The sequence below is a fragment of the Ochlerotatus camptorhynchus genome, unplaced genomic scaffold (genome assembly GCF_037179485.1).
Source record: "Ochlerotatus camptorhynchus isolate MF236.1 unplaced genomic scaffold, CSIRO-AGI_Acam_v1.1 ptg000433l, whole genome shotgun sequence".
NCBI classification, from domain to species: domain Eukaryota; kingdom Metazoa; phylum Arthropoda; class Insecta; order Diptera; family Culicidae; genus Ochlerotatus; species Ochlerotatus camptorhynchus.
In genome coordinates, this window is record NW_027040919.1 from 11,387 (window position 1) to 26,018 (window position 14,632).

Sequence of the window (14,632 nt, forward strand, 5' to 3'; positions counted from 1 at the left end):
CAATTCAAAAAGGCGAAACTGCTTTTTGTAAACAATGGCTTTAGCCGTCGATTTCTCGCGCATAAAGCTCACACATGCAAACTAACTACTAACAACACCTGGAAGTAGAGGAATGTCTCCTCTACCAGTTGATATGGTTGGTTTGCAGGAGTGATCACTGTACTCGCGCATTCGTTTAATCGATTTTCATATCTCTTACAGCTTACGGCGTCTTGAACGTAAACAAGTAGGTAATCATCAAACCAGCTTGCACAGTACAAATACAATCTACCGAGCACGTAGCACAACCACCAAACAGGGCGCTCTTCATTGATTAGTAAATACAACAAAAGCAGAAAGATCATTCACTTGAACTAGTCTCGTTCCGTATCTGGTCGACTGCAGTTCGCCACTAAATATGAAGCTGGTGATAGCTTGCGTCTGGCTTTGCCACATATTAATTCAACAAACTTGTAGCTCCAGTTTGCCAAAGATTGTAACCGCCTCACCTTTTAACCGTTGGTCCAACAATGTACACAAAGTTCATGAAATCAACGCCTACGATCAAACCGAAAAGAAGTTCCCCAAGTACTTCGGATTTGGAGCTGCAACTGCGGCCTATCAAATCGAAGGCGCCTGGAATGTAGACGGCAAGGGACCTTCCGTATGGGATACCCTTACTCACACCCACCCGGAAATCGTCGTTGATCGAGCCACGGGTGATGTAGCTGCTGATTCGTACCACCTCTATCAGGAGGACATAGCTGCACTTACGGCAATAGGGGTAAGTTTTACAATTTCGCTTTGTGACGAGAGCAAACATTGAAGAACTGACTGATTTCAGTTCAACTTCTATCGGTTCTCAATCTCCTGGGCCAGGATCCTTCCGGAAGGCGATATCTCCTCCCTAAATCACGCAGGATTGGACTACTACAACAAACTGATAGATGCCCTAGTGGCGGCTGGTATTGAACCAGTTGTCACAATGGTCCATTACGACGTTCCTCAGTATCTACAGGATTTGGGCGGCTTGGCGTCGCCGCTTTTCGTGAGATATTTCAAAATCTACGCCAACGTCCTCTTTCAAAACTTTGGTGATCGCGTCAAACTGTGGATCACCCACAATGAACCGTACGATTTCTGTGTCGAAGGCTACGGATACGGAATTGACGGCCCAATGGTCTATGCCCCGGGTGTCGGAGAATACCTTTGCGCTCACCACGTTCTGCTCAGCCATGCCGCTGCCTATCATCTGTATGACAAAAGCTACCGTCGAGATCAGAAGGGAGAAATTGGAATTACGCTCAGCGGAAGGTACTTTTATCCGGCGAACAATGAAACCGGCGTCGATGTAATCGATCGTGCACTGCAGTTTCAAATTGGATGGTTTGCCCATCCGCTGTTCAACGAAGCCGGTGGTTACCCGCCGGTTATGGTGGAAGACATCGAAGATCATAGCCTTCGCGAAGGTCGGTCCATGTCCCGACTGCCGGAGATGACCGAAGAGGTGAAGCAATATGTTCGGGGAACAGCAGATTTTTTCGGATATAACTACTACAGTAGTCGATTGGTTGCACTGGACAAGCGAGAGTACAATGTATCGTCTCCGCCGTCGGTGGATAAGGACGCCGGGTTAAAGTATACTGTTGAACCCTCGTGGAAGCGAGCCAAATCCACCTGGCTGTACGTTGTACCAGAGGGATTGAGAGGAATGCTCAACTGGTTCAAGGAGGAATACAATGATCCTGTTGTGTTTATCACTGAGAACGGTTTTTCGGACGACGGTCAGTTGGACGACCATGAACGGGTGGATTATTACAGGAGCCATTTGAGTGCGCTGTTGGACGCTATACTGGTGGACAGGTGCAAGGTAATCGGATTTACGGCTTGGAGTATCATCGATAACTTTGAATGGCTTCGAGGATATAGGTGAGTGATTCCTCATGCTGACACCCTGTTCAATGAAAAAAAGAAAAAAATCCAGATTTATCATGATTTTCCACCCGTTTTTAAAAAAAAATCTTAGATTTCTATTATCTGGAAGGGGATTCCTATTCTGCGTGGTTTGTGAGGTGAGGTGACTCGCTGTCACTAGTGGATTCGACAGTGAGCATGCATAAGGGCGTAAACGCGATGATCGATTCTCTTCGTCGATTTTCTCTTTTGTGAAGATCTTTGTATATCGCTAAGACGTTGGCTAAGACCGAGTTCGGTTCATCTCGCCTCTGTGGTCGTGCTTCTTGTAGTTGTTAGTGTTCTGTTTATGTTATGTTGCCTTTTAGAGCTGGATTTTGCACCTTTTAATAAATTGAACTAGTTGTTTTAGTTCGATTTCCAAATTTTCACCGAGTATCTTCTGTAGTGGTTTATAATATTCCAGTATTGAAAATTCAGATCTTTCGTTATTTAATGTCACACAGTCATACAGAAGATGCTGGATAGCTTCTTTTACTTCACAAATTTCACATAGATCGTCTGTTTCCCAACCCCAGTTGAATCTTCTTTCCTTTGTTAGGGTGTGTCCCGATTTGAGGCGATGTAATGTGGTTATTTCCTGTTTGTTCAATGTGAGCTCTTTGCACCAGATTTTTCTGCCTGGCTCTTTCATCCAGTTGAAATGCCATTTACCTTTTTCTGCTGATGTTTGGTTGTATTCTGTTTTCCATTGATCCCATATTTCCTTTTCGGCTAGCAGCAGTGCATCTGCCATAAACAGATTGATGTTGTCTGATATTTTTCCTGGGCTTCGTGGTCAGCCCTTTCGTTGCCATCTATTCCCATGTGACTGGGTATCCAATGAATTACGATTTTGTTCTTCGGATTCTCTTTGATTTTTTTGACGATTTGCCATGCTAGTATGTTGCTGGTGATCTTCCGATCGTTTAACAGTGTTTGGCATGCTGAGCTCGAGTCCGTGAATATGACCGCGTTGTTGAGATTTTGGTCCACTATCCAATCTGTGGCCTTGCGTATAGCTAATAGCTCTGCATTTGTTATTGAGTAATTATCGTTGATCATTCCGCACTTCTTATGTTGAGTCGTTGTAGATTGCCGTTCCTGTTCCATTATGTGACTTAGAAGCGTCCGTGTACAAATGGTGATAGTTTCTGAATGATTGGTTCTTCACATTCAAAAACGTGTGCTTCCAAACTGCTGGGTTGCAGTTTTGTTTGGATGCTTGATTGGTGTCTAGTTTTGGGTATACTTTTAGGTCCGGGCTTGCGTCGACCATGTACCTGGGATGGATGTACCTGGGCCACAATATCGTTGTGTTTGGATGCTATCTTTGTAAGGTATGTGCCAGTTGGGAGATCATCGTTGTTGGCTGCTTGGTGGATGAACCGCATCAACTGATTTGAGTGATACCTATTTACTTTTGATGATGTCCTTTAATACCAAAAGTTCCGTCCGTGATTGCACTGGCATTTGCCCGGATTCCGCCAACATCACATGGATTGGAGTCGAGTCGAGGTACCGCATGGAATTTCTGATGAACGCATTTTGAAGGGTTTGGATTTTTTTAATGTTGGACTGTGCAGCTTCTCCGTAGATTTGGGCTCCTTATTCATATCTGCTTCGTATGAGGGCATTTCCTATTTTTATTTATTTATTTATTAAACCACCATCTTTAACATTTTAACCATACAGACGACTGTTTAAAGTGACTTAATCCTATTCTTAAAAACTGGTCTACTTATATTAAAATCAAAAACATCACACACATCATTAAACAGTCTACAACATCTAGCGAGAGGATTGTTATAACCGTAAGCAGCACGATGTCCGGGAGTCCACAGAAAGTAATAGTTGCGGAGACGGCGAGCTGGAGTGTGGAAATTGATGTTCCCGAGCAAACAACTGCAGTCAATATGATTACTAATCATGTCAAATATGAACATCCTCTGGAGAAACACTCGGCGATTTGTTGGTGTTTGCAGTCCAATAAGCGCACATCTATGCTCGTACGGAGGTAAGCTATCTGTTTCTGGATTCTCTCGATGCGCAGTACATGAACAGCATGATATGGAGCCCAAATTTGTACTCCATATTCAAGAACACTGCGGACCATAGAGCAGTACAGCGCTTTCAGGGCGTACACCTCGTGGAATTGTGCAGTATTGCGGCGCAAAAATCCTAGCATGGAATTGGCCTTTGCAACTGTCATGGATATGTGCTCGTTAAACCGTAGTTTGCTGTCCAAGATGAGCCCAAGATCCTTAATGGCATTAACCCTTTCCAGCGGCGATTGATTCATAGAGTAATCAAAAATGATCGGAGAGTGAGAGCGGGTAAGGGTAATCATTTTACATTTGGCAGCATTGGCTTGCATTCCATTCATCTGACACCAGGATGACAATCGCTCTATATCAGCTTGTAGTGCGCAACAATCCACGTTCGATTTGATCACACGGTACAGCTTAAGATCATCCGCATATAGCAACTTACAGGAACTTAGCATATCACACACGTCGTTAATAAACAGAACGAAAATGAGAGGTCCTAGGTGACTCCCTTGTGGAACCCCCGATGGTATATGGAATACCTCGGATATGTAATCACCTACCTTAACGAAAGCCTTCCTGGATGATAAGTATGATTTCAACCAACAAACGATCCACGGTGGAAGACCAAGGCGGTTTAACTTCATAATGGCTAGGTCGTGAAGGACTTTGTCAAAAGCCTTATATAAGTCGATGTAAACGGAGTCCACTTGCTGACGCTTCTCGATGCTACCTATAAGAGTGTTCGTGTAAGTGTCATCAAGTTAGAGACTGTCGAGCGGTTTTTCATGAATCCATGCTGAAACTCTTCTCATGCAGAAGACTTTCGAGAACTTTGGCCAAGCAGTTCAGGATCGAGATAGGTCGGTAATTTTCCACTTTGTGCATGTTACCGGACTTGAAGATTGGTGTAATTGAGGCGAGCTTCCAGGAATCCGGAAAAACGCCATCCTTAAGCGATCGATTGAAAATAGACATAACGATGCTGCACAGTTCTTGACGAAAGACGGTGGAATACGGTCCGGGCCTGGACCTTTCGATGGATCGACTGAGCAAAGGGCTTTGAGAATAGCGTCTTGACTGAAGATGAGCTGCTGCAGGTGAATGTCGTATCTTGGTAGCTGATCAATGTATTGCTGCGGTGAAGGAGTTTGATCGGGTTCAAAAACACTTCGGAAAAAGTCAGCGGAAAGGTCAGCAGAAGCGGTGTCAGTGGTGGAGCTTCTACTACCGTACACGGTAACCGCAAAATACCCAATAATGACTACAAAGTAAGCATTTTCGAGGGAAACTGGGACTACCCATTTATGAGTAATTACAACTACAAAAACAATTAGTAAGTATTCATTTTTGAATAACAAATACTATAAATGGGTAATATTTTTACTCATTTAATGAGTAGTCCCAGTGTCTCTCGAAAATGCTTACTTTGTAGTCATTATTGGGTATTTTGCGGTTACCGTGTAGGTGACGTCCACGGGAATACCAGCTGATCTTTTCCGAGAGTTGATAAAAGACCAGAACGACGATGGATTTTCCTTGAAACCCTTCTGGAGGTTGTCAATGTACTCACGAAAGCGAGCTTCCTGCAAACTATTATACTCTGCTTCTACTAGCTGCACCGTATACTTGTTTGCTGCGGTCCCGGAACGAAAGTAACGTTTTCGAGCTATACGCAGACGGTTACGCAGATTACGCAATTGCTGATTCCATTTCCTATTTTTATCAGCGTCTGAGGGTTTGCGTTACTAGAACGTTTCCTTAGCATCTTGATTATATTCAGCTTTTAGCTCCTTCTTCCCTTACCGCTTCTATGTGTTTCTGGTGTGTGAGGGTTCGATCCAAGGTGTATCCTAGATATTTGTGGGTATTGTTGATATGAACCTTGTGGTTTCCTATCTTTATCCTGAGTTGTTCCGAGTTTTTCCTGGAGAAGAGTACCGCTGCAGTTTTCGTTGGGTTGAGTTTTAGGTTGAGCTCTTCAAGTGCAAGTTTAGGTAGGAAGTTGTTTGCCTTGACTGTGATTTCCTCCGCATCTTTCCCGATGACTACTATCGTGAAATCATCTGCAAATTGGACAAGCACCATGCACCATGTCGGAGATAGAGAATATCCTTCATCAGCTATGACTTCTCCTTCCGATGTTTTTAATACCATCGTTCTTTAAGTTGTGTAGGTGTGGATCCAGGAAATAATTTTGACAGATAGGGTTAACTACCCCATTTCCGGCCTATTAAGCACAATCCACACTTAGTCTTTCTTAATCTAGCGCAGTGTAGCAGCAAACAGAATATTATTGTTACTGATGGCTTCCAAATTTATTTACCTTACCGTATATACCGTTAGATTTGGTAAAGAGGACCCGCATAAGCGCGAACCATAAATTGACCTTACCGATAATGGTTATAAATTGTTTATAATCCCTGCTAAACTTCAACTGAAATGGTTATGGAACTTTACATGAACGTTTAATGATAAAGTTTTAACCTTAAGTATTATAGTTTTTTGGAAGTGGACCTTACAAATAATGGGTTGTTAAGAACCATTACCATTCCAAATTCTTGTTTTCTCCATACATTTTCGGAAAGAAAACTTTACTAAAACCTTTTAACTTATGGTTTAAGAACATTAATGGTAATGGTTATGGTAACCAGTAAGGTCCATGAATGGTTTTGTAACATCGATCAACTTTATGTGGAATATATCGCGAATTGGTTGCCTGTAAATTACTGATTACCAATTCACGATATATTTCACGTAAAGTTGAGCGATAATACAAAACCATTAATGGACCTTACTGACTACCATAACCATAACCATTAATGTTCTCAAACCATAAGTAAAAACGTTCTAATATAGTTCTCTTTCCGAAAATGTATGGAGAAAACAAGAATTTGGAATGGTAATGGTTCTTAACAACCCATTATTTGTAAGGTCCGCTTCCAAAAAACCATAACACATAAGGTTAAAACTTTATCACACAAACGTTCATGTAAGGTTCCATAACCATTTCAGTTGAAGTTTAGCAGGGATTATAAACAATTTATAACCATTATCGGTAAGGTCATGTGATGGTTCGCGTTTATGCGGGGAACCAATCGTTGAGATATTGTCAAAAGTCTAACACGACTTCTTGACGCCAAACTCGGCCTTCGGATTCTAAACTCGGCTTAAGGCATTGAAACGCAAATGAATTCACTTCGGCCTATCGGGTGAAGATAAAAATTGATTCGGTCGGAGCGCTTCTTTTGTTTTTGGGATTAATGGGTGTAAACATTCATATCACGCGTTCTCATTGACTTCGTTCGGAAGCTTATTTACTAAAGTATCGTACCAAACGCATAATTGACTTGTTAACTTTGAAATCATTGATTTATTTGAAGTTTTCTGCTCGATAGGCCCAAAATGGGCGATTAGGCCGAAGAAGTTATCTACCCTATGTTTAGAGATGCTAGTCCTTTTAGTAGTAGCGTTGTGTCCACGGAGTCGAATGCCTGTGACAGGTCCAAGAAGATGCCCACTGCCTGTTTTCCTTCCATCTGAACTTCTTTTACTGTATTGACGAGGAAGTTTACGCAAGATATTGCTGAGCTATTCTTTCTGAATCCAAATGACAATTCCAGCAAAAGTCCCTCTATGTCCACTATTTGATTCAACCTGTCCTTTATTGCTGCGTTTATGAGTTTCAGGAACACATTCATCAACGCTATGGGACGTTTCGAGTCCGGGGAACTTGGGTTCCGATTTGGTTTTGGTATTGGTTTTACCCCCGTTGTTTTCCATTTCTCCGGAATTATTTCCGTGACGAATACCTGGTTTAACATCTCGCTGATCTTCTCGAGGATTTCCGGTTTCAGTTTCTTCAGGATGCCATGATACGCCGTCTATTCCTGGTTACCATGAACTCCTCGTGCTTTAAAGCTGATTCGTATCCTAACAGCTCCTGTTTAGAGGTGGTCTTTGGCATATAGACCTCCTTTAACTTGCCTTCGAAGTAGTGTTCCATGAACTTCATGCCGTCTTCCATGGTCATTTGCGGGTTACTGATCGTCGACTTTGCTAACGCATTGTCAATTCCTTTGATGATGTTCCAAATTTGACGACTTGGTGTTGCCTCATCCACCATTTCTGCTAGTTCCTGGCTGTACTTCCTTTTGGCTTTCCTAATCAGTCTTTTGAGGGTTGCTCTTGCCTTTTGAAGTTTTATTAAGTTTGTTTCCGTTTTCTGTCGATTATAATTTCTGAGCTTTTCTCGTTTGATTTCAGAAGTCCACCATCTTTTGAGATAGTTTGCTTTCTTGTTTTTGACTGTGAAACTGGCTTTTTCCAGGCATTCGTCGAAAAAAATTTGCATCTCATTGGGATCGTAGATGTATTGCGGCCGGATTTCATTTATTAATTGAATGGCTTTTACCTTGTTGATGCACTTCCTTTTCCCTTCCGGAATTGGAATTGTGCTTCCGATTTCGACTGTGAATGTGATGCTTAGGTGATTGCTTCCGAACTCGTGTTGTGTTGTCTTCCATGTTGAATTGCCAGCTGTTCCCGGAGTTGTTAGTGTCAATTCTACGTCTTGCGGTGGTGGTTAAGCAAGTTGGCGATCCATCATTTAGCAGAACAAACGAAGAGTTTTCAATCAGCGTGTTTATTAGGCTTCCTTTCCTGCATCCATCTGCTTCCAAGTCCCATGTGGGGTGATGTCCGTTCCAGTCTCCTCCTACCAAGACCTCTCGTTCGATGTCTGCAAGTGCTTCAAATAGACTCCGTATTTTCGGCAAAATCTCTCCGATAAGCGAGTGATCTGGGGGTACGTATACCGAAATTAATGTAATAGGGTGGAATCCTTGGACGATCTTTACTGCTACTACTTCTATTGGCAAGAAACTACCTAGGTTTAGGACCTGGTATCCATAGTTTGAGTGGAGTAGGATCCCTACTCCTCCGTATCCGCTTGGCCTTCTAGCTGATTCCATGCAGAATCCCCTTAATCTGAAGTACACCCCTTCCTTCAACCATACTTCCTGCAACCAACAAACGTCGATGTTGTTTTCGTCCAGAAAGTGGGCGAGTTCGGCTCTTGTTTCCATGGGTCTAATGCTTTGAATGTTGTGTTGCAGGATTCGGAGGCTTTTACACTCCACTGGGATTGTTTTCGGCGGTTCTGATTTCGTGTACACATATCTGGTCATATTCTTCAATTACCTTCTGAATGTCCAGCCCAATTTCGACTAGCAGTTGGTCTCTTTCGATTTCCGGCTGTGCCTCTTGTGAGCGGTTGAAGATCTTCATTTGCAGATTCTTGAGCGATCCCAGCCATCTTTTCGTCCTTATTTCGAGTAGTAACAGCTGTCGAAGTTTAGAGATGAAGCGTTCGATGTCGGTCGTTCGTAGTGCGTTTTCTACGCATCTTCTGCACTCCTCCTTGTTGCTTGTCCTCCAGCATTGTCCCACGGGGTTTGGATCTCTCCTTTCTTGATTCATTGTTGATGTTGATGATTCCCTACTCCTCGTTTTTCTTGGGCTTCGTAATTCCGATCCTCCTGCCTTTCCTCCCTGTTGGTTGTTTGTTCCTGCTAGAGTCGGTGTATAATAAGTCACGCCAAGAGTGAAGCCAAGTCTACCTATTGAACTGTCAAACCGGCTACCTATCGGGCAAAGTAAACAAACATTACGATGCTATGAAAGGTCCACGAAAGGTATTGCAATAAAATATAACATATAATCGAAGAAATGAGCATAAACATACAGTGAGTATTAAATTGTTATGGGATACGTTCGGTAATGATCAGTAATGAGGATTGCTACTATTTTTTGTTAAGATAATTTGACAAAATCACTGATATAATGATTTACTACAGCCGCAATTTTTTCTCTCGCTAGAAGTCATAGTCCTCTGTTGCCAAGTGAAAATAATGGGAATCTTTTGAAAACCGTGATGCGAGTTCAACTGTTTTTCTCTTGGCGTGACTCATTATACACCGACTCTACTCCAGACCATTGAACCGGTTCGAGAGCTTCGGATAGTGCTGCTCTGCTTGAGCGTATGATGAACCTTCCTTCTTCATGTCCGTTAGAATGGCTTGTCTTCTTTTTCTCTCCGGGCATGATCCGTCGTCCACTCCGTGTCCTTGTTTGCAATTTAGACATTTGGGGTGAGATGAACAGCTCCCCTCGTGATTCTTGCCGCAGGTATTGCACCGAGCCCTACCAGTGCAGAAATTACGTACTTCCAGCAGTTCCTGCATTGTGGGATCGGGAAGACGTAAAGTTCCACTGAGAAACAGCATCCGAAGATTCTTATTCTCTGTGGCATGTTTTGTCCCTTTACAGTCATCTTGATGTTGTTCGTGCTAGTTAGGTCCCCCCGTCTCCGGTTTTCCTTCGGATTCTCTCGATCTTCAGTATTTCGTGCTCCGTGTCGATGTTGTCCAATATGTCCTGTTCTTCGAACTCTCTTTGTACCCCTCTGATGAAGCATATGGTTTTTCTCCTTATTTTCGGATCGTATTGCCTGATATTTTGGTTTGCCAGATTCAACTGCCCTAGGGCAGTTTGATTTTGGCTTCTGCTGAGTTGACCGTGATTTTGAACCGGAACTTTCCCACCTTTGTTACTTTGCGTTTTATTGTAGTAGTTTATTTTTTTCGTCTGGCTAACCTAAAAAATGTGTGAAGTTATAATAATTGTCAAAACAAGTTTGACAGCGATTTGTCATGTATTTTCCTCGGAATTTCACTGACACGCTCTCTTTTATTTATTTATTGTTGCCATACATCAACAGGCTGGCTGTAGCCCAAATGATGTTAATAATACTAATCATAATACTAATAATAGTAAAATTACATGTCAAATAATCACAGAAAGAAAAACAAAGCAACATGGTCAGAATGTAAAAAAAAAATGGAAATACACTAATTCAAGAGCAAATTTTCATTATGTCGTAAGTAACATTCGCACCGATCCGAGAAAAATTAAGTTTTGTTTTGATAAACGAAAAGTTATTCCTATTTCCAATTAAACACATATAATCTTATAGTGATTGCAATGTTTAACATATTTAGCCGGATTTTAATCATACAAATGCAAATCTCTAGCTTTCATGCTAAAAAATACTGGTTTTTGAGTCAAAAGTTATTATGCGTCGTTTGGTGGCCCCTATTACGTCTCCTTACGTGCAGCCCATTCATCATTTCAGTGCCAACATTTCAAAGGGGCGTAATTGCATTTGTAAACAATGGCTTTAGCCGTCGATTTCCCGCGAATAAAAGCTCACTCATGAAAAATAATGACACCAGCAGGTAGATGAATGTTTCCTCTACCAGCTCGCATTGTAATTTTGGAGAGGTAAGATTTCATTCGCGAGAAATTGACGGCTAAAGTCATTGTTTACGCCCCTTTGAAATGTTGGCACTGATTTTATGACCACCGAAATCATCTTAGCAACAAACAGTTCGATTTATTCACTTTAATAATGAGAAAGTGAAACGACGAACGTACACTTTTCACGGGTTTCTCAGCGCTGTTACTTAAGTCAAACGGCATCTCCATAGAAATTGGGTGACTTAAGTAACATCGAAAACTATTTTGATCGGAAGGTGATTACGTCGAAAAGTAATTTGACTGGTAAATAAATTTAAAAATGGGATTTGATCCTATATTCGGACAGTATATAGTGTAATAACAGGAGAATCGATTGACACTGATAGCTCGACTTTGTTTACCTTTGTTACATTCGACGTAATGAAAATTTGCTCTTGAATTTTCTCTGTCAGTCGACGTGCTCCGACGAAGCGCATCACGTGTGAGGTGAAAGTCGAATACAGATGCGACTCTGTTGAACACACGCTGTAGTCCGCAAATCGCACCAAATGCCCCGTAGTTCGTGCGACGCAGTGGCAGTTTCAGCATGAGGTTGTTACGGAGTGGTCGGGGTTGCACGTTTAGGTCAATTTGCCCCAGGATAACCTCACAATCTATTCGTCCCTGTAGAGTGTCGGCGATAATCAAAGCTCTGCTGGTGTCCCTTCTAATCCGGAGAGGTTCAAGGTTTATCAGTTGTCAGCGACTCTCGTAGCTGGGCAGCCGAAGCGGATCTCTCCAGGGCAGTCTACGAAGCGCAAAACGAAGAAAGCGACGTTGAACAGATTCGATTCTCTCGGCACCATTGTTGTAATTCGGATTCCAAACCGCAGAACAATACTCACGCGTCGATCGTACGAGGGAGCAGTAAAGAGATTTTAAGCAGTAGACATCGGTGAAATTCTTAGCTATCCTGAAGATGAATCCTAAAGTCCTAGACGACTTATCGATGACATAAGAAATGTGTTGCCTGAATGTTAGCTGTGAATCCAACACCACACCCAGGTCTTTCACCTGATTCACGCGTTCGAGTGTCGTTCCAAGCAGGTCATAGCTGAATAAAATCGGTTGCTTTTATCGTGAGAACGTTATGGCAGAGCCCTTTGCTGGGTTCACTACCATTCGATTTAAAGTACACCAACTGGCGAAGACATTAAGCTGATGTTGAAGATTGTGGCAGTCAGCGATCGTGCAAATTCGTAAAAATATTTTGAGGTCGTCTGCATATGATAATCGAGGTCCTTCGATAACCAGATTCACGTCGTTGAAGTAGAGTAGAAAAATCAACGGTCCCAGATGGCTTCCCTGCGGTATACCTGATGTGGCAAAGAAGCTAGCTGATTTGCAATCTCCTATAGCAACCATAAGTTGGCGACCAGTAAGATACGAACGGAACCAACGCAAGAGATTACCGCTCACCCCAAGCCTGTCGAGTTTAGCAATCGCAATGTCATGATTCAACTTATCGAATGCCGCGGGTAGATCGGTATATATAACGTCCGTCTGTACCCGTTCAGTCTATCGGTACCGTGTTGACCAGCACTCAGATACTCCCCCTTATTCTGCGAGTCACGTGACTCTCTCTCACCGGTGAAGTGACAATTGTCACCTCGTGTGAGGTGACTCTCCATGCAAATCAAATGGAGAGTCACCTCACACGAGGTGACTATTGTCACCTCACCGGTGAGAGAGAGTCACGTGACTCGCAGAATAGGGGGGACTGCTTGCTGCGAGAGAGCAACGGTTCCATAATAACAAGCTCGAATAGTTTCGAAACAGCACTCAGCGATGTAATTCCATATATCGCACCAATACAACCGGACGTGAAAAAATCTCTATAGAGTTCTCTAGATGCACAAAAGTGTGCGTGAGACCGCGCGCTACCTTTTTAAGTAGTTGTGATATCGCGATACCTTTTTGGTTCTTCTTCTTCTTCTTCTTCTTCATTTTTATATATGGATGTTGGATTTTAGTGTTCGTGAGATTGCGGTTGAAGATCTCTATTGGACAACTCGAATCGAACTAGTGTGAGTACCCAACGGCCAGTTCACTTTTACCTACGTTTGACTTCTAGATAGAGCTGGAATTAGGGCGTAACAGCTTTTGTAAACAATGACTTATCTCGATGATTTCTAGAAACTCAAGACTCGCCCAAGCAAATCAATATCACCATCAGGTAGGGGAAGTCTTCCCATACCCGATGGTTATTTTGGTTTGCGTGGGTGCGCCTTTAATTCCTAGAAATAATCGAGAGAAGTCATTATTTACAAAAGCTCTTACGCCCTCATTCCAGCTCTATTTAGACTTGTCTCCTTCTAATGTTGTCAAAAACGAAAGAGCAAAACCACCCACCAAACACTGTGGAAACCCTACGTATAATCACAGACAAACAGACATAACACTGGAAATTTGTTCATCGAACACGCATTTAACGGTAAATTTAAATCTATTTAGTTGGTAGTACCGCGACCTGTGGCGCGCAAATTCAATAAACCCTTGCGTTTGACGTTTACACACTAACGCCATCTGTTCAACGTACTACCCATTACAGTTATAGACGCTCTAGTGTCTATAAAAACAATATACTCAAAATATGGCGGTAGTGTTTTAGTGACGATGTTTTATATTGAAAAATATTCCTTGTGTTATTTCTGTTTGTCTTTGGTATAATCATACCCAACAGTACAATCATATTGACCTTTTTTTGGGTACAACTAACTTACTTTTGGGTAGACAGCGAGTGGAAAATCCATACGAATTGCACACAAGTTAATGAAAACTACTTTGACCCACTTTACCTACTTTTGACTTCCTGCGCTATAGTGCCGAGATGAGTGAAAAGAACCTACCTGTGGATACTTTTTTCTTATCGTGTAGATTTCTGGATGTAACCTAAAATGTATTATTTTCGAATTAATATCCCTATTACTGTACCATTCCAGCGAAAAATTCGGCCTCTACCACGTCAACTTCTCCAGCCCGCACCGGGAACGAACACCCAAGCTTTCTTCCAAGTTCCTGAGAACCGTCATCAGAACAAGACAAATTCCTTAGATTGTGTTAAGAAATGTTTTTTTTTTATGAAAGCCAGTGAAACAAAACACTTATGTGCTAAAATTAGATGCATTCGGGTTTCATTCACCTATTCCTAGTTGAAATAAACGATTAATGTTTAAAAACTTTCAAAAACCTTTTGAAGCTTAAAATACAGTCAATGATAACAACAATGCCACAGCATAATGAAAAAATGTCCGAAAGTAAAATGTCATTCAAAAATCCAGAGAAAAAAAAAT

At 42.1% G+C, this 14,632-nt stretch overlaps 1 protein-coding gene across 1 annotated transcript; it reads left to right on the top strand.

The window, feature by feature from the left end:
* The first annotated feature begins 251 nt into the window (after positions 1-251).
* LOC135711510 (myrosinase 1-like) lies at positions 252-14,413 on the top strand. The gene is made up of 3 exons (XM_065234378.1): positions 252-763; positions 824-1,908; positions 14,282-14,413. The coding sequence occupies exons 1-3, from the start codon at positions 398-400 to the stop codon at positions 14,391-14,393; spliced, it is 1,563 nt and encodes a 520-aa protein (XP_065090450.1). The 5' UTR covers positions 252-397; the 3' UTR covers positions 14,394-14,413.
* Positions 14,414-14,632: the final 219 nt, after the last annotated feature.

Bases quoted from the DNA above. Each gene is read 5' to 3' on its own strand.
- LOC135711510 (XM_065234378.1), top strand. From the start codon at position 398: ATGAAGCTGGTGATAGCTTGCGTCTGGCTTTGCCACATATTAATTCAA. The intron at 764-823 runs GTAAGTTTTACA...GACTGATTTCAG, and splicing joins CTGCACTTACGGCAATAGGG to TTCAACTTCTATCGGTTCTC. The intron at 1,909-14,281 runs GTGAGTGATTCC...GTACCATTCCAG, and splicing joins GAATGGCTTCGAGGATATAG to CGAAAAATTCGGCCTCTACC.